The sequence below is a fragment of the Pempheris klunzingeri genome, chromosome 9 (assembly GCF_042242105.1).
Source record: "Pempheris klunzingeri isolate RE-2024b chromosome 9, fPemKlu1.hap1, whole genome shotgun sequence".
Lineage (NCBI taxonomy): Eukaryota > Metazoa > Chordata > Actinopteri > Acropomatiformes > Pempheridae > Pempheris > Pempheris klunzingeri.
The window spans coordinates 18,749,270-18,755,322 of record NC_092020.1 but is presented as its reverse complement, the minus strand read 5'-3'; the positions used below and the strand labels follow the sequence as shown (position 1 = coordinate 18,755,322).

The 6,053-nt window shown below is 44.7% G+C and overlaps 1 protein-coding gene across 1 annotated transcript; it reads right to left on the bottom strand.

Moving 5' to 3' along the window:
- Nucleotides 1–353: 353 nt before the first annotated feature.
- mars2 (methionyl-tRNA synthetase 2, mitochondrial) lies at nt 354–3,504 on the bottom strand. Its single transcript, XM_070837104.1, has 3 exons — nt 2,968–3,504; nt 2,215–2,549; nt 354–1,766 (listed from the first exon to the last, which is right to left on the bottom strand). Exons 1-3 carry the CDS (start codon nt 3,242–3,244, stop codon nt 588–590), a joined length of 1,791 nt encoding a protein of 596 aa, XP_070693205.1. The 5' UTR covers nt 3,245–3,504; the 3' UTR covers nt 354–587.
- Nucleotides 3,505–6,053: the final 2,549 nt, after the last annotated feature.

Sequence of the window (6,053 nt, the reverse complement as noted above, 5' to 3'; positions counted from 1 at the left end):
GTTTTAAAGAATTCCAACATGAGGCATGGTGGTAGATGCCTGTTATTAATAAATCAGGTGTCACAATTATTCTACAATTTCCTTTAACAAGGTAAGTCATGGTGTTCGGTCAATCCCTCAGTTTTTCTCCTCAGACTAATTATTGCAGGAAATGACAACTTGAGAAGCTGTAATTTCAGTGCATGTGTCTCAATTTAGCATGGGAGTGCTACTGAGAAATGTCAGGAACGCAACTGCAATAATCCTTTTTCACAGCAGACATTTTGACATGCCACAGTAGAAAAAAAGTTCATAATTATGGCTGCATTCCAACTGGATGTGTCAGTTTCTGGTTCCAGGTACTGTGCATGCTCACTCATTGAAATGTACTAATTGAACAGAGCCATCGTTAACAGCATTGACTCCACCTGAGCTTTTCCCGCTGTGACGAGTCAAAAAGGCTGCATATGTGATGTCACCAAACTCACTAATGACGTAAAAGATCTCCCGCCCCGATGATCAATAGTAAGTCTTGAGAAAATTAAATGAAAACAACCAAAAGAGGTTTATTATTTAAATGATGAGTGTACAGGGAACATAAGAGTTTCTCATTTCGAATTTGCTGCCTTTTTTGTTTTCGGAGGTTTCGGCTTAACTGTATTCTGACTTTCCAAGCGACTAAAAAGCACTCCAGAGTTGGGTCCAAGCGCTCTTCCTTCGAAGGGACAGTTCAGTCCCCAATACCTTGGCAGGAAGTTCACATCTGCCAAGCTCCTCTCGCCTGGTTGCACCCCGAGTCTGGACAGCAGCTTGTTTGAAATCTCTGGCACTACTGGCTGGAGGAGCGTGCCATAAATCCTCAGGCATTCAAGGGAAACATGGATGATGGTGTCTAACCAGCGCTGATCTTCACTGTCCCTCATATCCAGCTTCCAAGGTGCGTGACGCTGAACAAACCCGTTTGTCTGCCTCACACAGGCACTGATGGCCTCCAGAGCTTTGTATACATGCATGCTCTCGTAGTGCTGCTCCACTACAGCGGGCAGATTTTTCACTACATCCAACATGTGGTAGTCTTGATCCACAGTCCTGCCGCCACGTTCTCGTGGGAAGGACTGAGAGCAGAAAGAGGGGTAGACCTGAGCTGGGTTAAGAGCTGGAGCTGTGCAGCGGTTCAGCAGACCGCCCAGAGAGTCAGCAAGCTCTGCGTTGAGCAGTTTGATGACTTTGACGTCTCTGTAATCACAGTCGGAGTCTGGGACACCCTGACGCAGAAGAAAGTACCTCAAACCATCAGTTGTGAACATCTGTGAGCGATCAAGAGGATCCACCACATTACCCAAACTTTTAGACATCTTCTTTCCTCCTACTGTCCAGTGAGAGTGCACATGTATTGTCTTTGGCAGCGGCAGTCCGGCCCCTAGAAGAAAGGATGGCCAGTAGATGGCATGAAATTTTAAGATGTCCTTTCCGACAATATGGTGGGCCACGTCCCACCACCGGCCGTGTTTATCAGGATAGCCAGCTACTGTGAGGTAGTTCACCAGAGCGTCTAACCACACATAGATGGTTTGTTCATCATCGCCGGGGACTGGGATGCCCCACTGAAGGCGGCTTCTGTGACGGGACACGGAGAGGTCAGGAAGGTCTTCCTGCAGCCAAAGGAGAACAGCTTGGGAGAAACGCTTAGGCTGTATGGCCTGGGGATTTCCTCTGAGCCACTCCAGCAGCTGAGACTGAAATGCAGACAGACGGAACATGTAGTTCTCCTCTTTCATCCACTCCACCTGCAAAACGGTGGAGAGAAGATTAAAACGTTATTGATGGGAGTACATCTGCACGAGCTGTGGAGGTATGATTTGATTTCTGCTTAAAATGAATAAACCACAAACAAGAATGGCTCCAACCTGAGTATCAGAGGGTGAGATATCTTGAGTTTTAGTCCCTAAAAATTACAAAACGCTGGATTCTACATTTGCCATAATGCGATTCTATGGCACCTTTTTGTTAGACCCATCCTGCCTGGTAAATTCCCATGATCCCATTCTGATATACATTTGTACTTTTAAAGCTCAAGTAGTAACTTCAGAAAGCTCCTCCAGAGCCACAGCAGAAGTAATGTTTTTATGTACCATCATGAAAGTGTAAAATCAGTGTAGTACCGCTTTGTGTTTACATTCATGCATCTCCACTAAAATCGCATTTATACTCTGATCCCAATTTCTCTTGAATTACCTTGTGGCCACTCTCCAGCGATACCTTGATCTCCCTCCCTGACGAGTCCAAAGCATCGCCCACCTGCGACGGCGTGAGGAAGCTTTCATCTTGGGTGGAGTACCAGCCTTCATAATTCCCCTTGTAGATGAGCCCTTTGTTCCAGAGCACTGACCAGAAGTGCTTCACAGCCTCACGGTGTCTCTGCTCAGTGGTTCTTATGTAGTCAGTATATGATATATCGCAGCTGCTGAAGAGATGTTTGAATCTCTCAGACACATCAGTGCAGAAGGCCAGGGGATCTTTTCCCGCAGCTTCAGCAGCTTGTTGGATTTTCAAGCCATGTTCGTCTGTGCCTGAAATAGAAAATAGTAGGGTGTGTTAACTGCTTGATAAATTGATTCATTATTCAGTCTAATTTCCTACAAACTGATGATATGAAACAGAGAAAAGCAAATTCTCACATTTGAGTGGCTGTAACTAGCAAATGTTTAGCCTTTGCTTGACAAACAACTTCAACTATTAAAAAATTATCAAAATAATTCTGTTTTGTTAGGAATAGCAGCATATAGTAGTAACAGTAGAGGTACTACTTGTATCAGTCATCGCTCTTACAATAAGTACAATACAATAAGTCAACAGTATATTCAAAATATTCTCTGTGCACAGATTTCTGATACAAGCTTTAATATGACTATAATGTTGAGATTTATGGTGGTGGCAAATTCCTTGTTACCACATGCTCATGTATATTTTGGTGAGTGGATGATTTACCTGTTGCAAACTTCGAGTTGAAGCCCTGAAGCAGCTTGTACCTGTGTAGGCAGTCGGCTATCACAGCTGAATACAAGTGTCCTAAGTGAGGAGAAGCGTTAACATAGAAGATGGGGGTAGTTATGAAGTAATTCCTGTCTTTGCAGACATGTGTGCTCGTGTATCTCAACACAGCCAATCTCTGATGTCTCGATAGAGCTGGAACCGCTGAGAAAAATAGGCTTTGTTGCAGTTTGTGAACAGTATTACAGCCTCTGGTGACCAACAGAAAAGTCATGATTGGATAGCAGGCGACGCTCACATTAGGTCCACCAGACGATGTTTAGTCCAGGTGCAGCATTGATTTGATGTGTGCTAGCCATTCATTTAGCTAGCTAGAAGATTGAGTCTCCCAACAACAGAAAAACATTCAGAGATGCGCAACCACCATCGGAAAAATATGGACGATATTAGAGTAGTCATGGTAAATAAAGTAGATAAATCAAATAGGCAGGAACCGTTTACTTTTAACCTTTTTTCGTAAACATGCAACGCATGTGTTTTGCTCCTTCGTCAAGGTTAGCGCTTCTTCCGGTTTCCATACGCTCATCCAATCAAACCGCTGCATGGTACACAAACCACCAATCACATTGCGAGGACTCCCTTTGCAAAGTTCTGCGGAAGTGTTCATTGTCGTTAACTGTTTCAGATTTAAAGCTGTTTTGACATGAAGTTTGAAAGTAGCCACCAGAAAAATTTTGACAAGAGTCAAGTCCAAGGATGTATGGGGACATTTATTTATTTATTTATTTATTTATTTATTTAGGGATAAGTAGCACAGGATGGTAATAGACCAAGATCGAGGAGGACTTCAGGAGCAACAACAGTCGGCAGGTGTGGCAAAAAGTCCAGCATATCACCAACTTCAGATCCAGCAACATCACCGCAGTGTCTGGGGACGCCTCACTGGCGGAGGAGCTCAATCACTTCTTCGCCTGTTTTGAGGCTGAGCCACCAGCGGGGCCCACACTGCAGCTGACATCCCTCAACAGCCAGACCTTCACTGTGCAGGTACAGGAAGTGAGGAGAACCCTGAGGGCAGTGAACCCCCGAAAAGCTGCTGGACCTGACGTGTGACGGGGAGGGTGCTGAAGGACTGCGCTGACCAGCTAGCTGGGTTTTTTACCAGCATCTTTAATCAGTCCCTCACCCAGTGCTCCATCCCACCCTGCTTAAAGTCCTCCACCGTCATCCCTCTGCCAAAAAAGAACAGCATCAGCAGCCTCAACGACTACTGGCCAGTGGCACTCACCCCTATCATAATGAAGTGCTTCGAGAAACTGGTACGGAGTCACATCGCCTCGTACCTGCCACCCACACTCGACCCCCACCAGTTTGCCTACAGAGCCAACCGGTCTACGGAGGACGCCATCGCCACCGCTCTGCACACCACGCTGACAGCGAGGGAGCTATGCGAGGCTGCTCTTCCTGGACTTCAGCTTGGCTTTTAATACCATCATTCCGAGCAGACTGGTGAGCAAGCTGGGGGACCTGGGTCTCTCCCACAACATCTGCTGTTGGGTCATGGACTTCCTGACAGACCGCTCCCAGAGGGTGAGAGTAGGACCCCAACTGTCCTCAGCACTGAGCACCAGCACCGGCTCCCCACAGGGCTGTGTGCTAAGCCCCCTACTCTACACCCTCTACACCCACGGAGGATTCTCAGGAAGAACAACTTAAGAACTGAGCTCTTGGTGTCCTTCTACCGCTGCTCGGTGGAGTCGGTGCTGAGCCACGGCATCTCACTGTGGTTCTCCAGCTGCACTGCGGCAGAGAGGAAGCAGCTCCAGAGGGTCATCAACACCGCCCAGAGAGTGACTGGCTGCCCTCTTCCATCCCTGGAGGAGATCTACAGCACCCGCTGCCTCAGGAGAGCCCGCAGCATCATCAGGGACACCTCACACCCCGGACACTACCTCTTTGAACTCCTTCCCTCAGGGAGACGTTTCAGGGCAATAAAGTCTAGCACCAACAGACTAAAGAACAGTTTCTACCCTAGAGCTGTCATTGCCCTGAATAATAACAATACACCCTGAACAATACAGTCAACACTAAAAAAATACAACTAAGAATGTGAGAACAGGAATGTTCATTTACTGTGTTGTGCTCTGTTTCTAAAAAGTAATTCCGTTCTTTCACCTATATTTATATTTTTGTATATATCTTTTACTCTTCAAAAATCCAATGTAAATACTCCCCCCCCTTCTTGCACACTGACAATAAAAGAATGCTGATTCTGATTCTGACTAGGCACACAACAAGGCAGGACCAGTATAAAAATTCAGCCAATGAGTTATAACAAAATGAAATAATTGTGCGTTTCTATCATAGAAATGTGTAAATGTTTTCCACTTGATTTTTTAAAAAATGTGTGAATTTGGGACTGCTGTTTATTGTTTGTATAATATATGAAAATAAGAGAGTGTATTTAAGGTGAATGTCTTTATATTATGGATTTAAAGTTTTGGATTATTCTTAAATTGACCTTGTTTACATTTTTTGGTACAAACAACCAACTAAAGACTCCACAGAGTACATTGTGATGGCCTTTATTTCATGCAGATTGTTACACATTCAGCCAGAGATATGTGCTCCTTAAATTCACTGGCTGAAAGTTTGTCCACACTGAGCCACACTACAAGAAAGCATGTAGCCTGTAAAAGTGTTACTGCAATACATTTTGAGACCCTTTCATACTACTTTTATCAATTGTAATATCTTCTAGCTCAGGGGACTTTTCCTATACATAAAGGTTACCATCAGGGCAAGCATGGGGAGAAAACCACCACACTGATTAAAAACAAGACTGGTAATAACATTTATTTCCCCTCTCCTAGGACACAACAGTACTTTGGTTTTTTATCAAACTGGTAATCAAATGTAAATATTACATTTTTGCTGCATGAACCATTGATAATGAGCAAGAGGAACACATCGTCATGAATTATGCATTTAAGTTTGTTTTTATACCATTATTACTGAGAATGAGGCAGTGGTAGGGGAAGTATTCATACCCTTTACTTCAGTAAAGTACGAACACCACAGTG

Coding starts and splice junctions, on each gene's coding strand:
- mars2 (XM_070837104.1), bottom strand. CDS start 3,244: ATGACTTTTCTGTTGGTCACCAGAGGCTGTAATACTGTTCACAAACTG. Junction 2,550..2,967: donor CAACTCGAAGTTTGCAACAG/GTAAATCATCCA, acceptor TTTCTATTTCAG/GCACAGACGAACATGGCTTG. Junction 1,767..2,214: donor CGCTGGAGAGTGGCCACAAG/GTAATTCAAGAG, acceptor ACCGTTTTGCAG/GTGGAGTGGATGAAAGAGGA.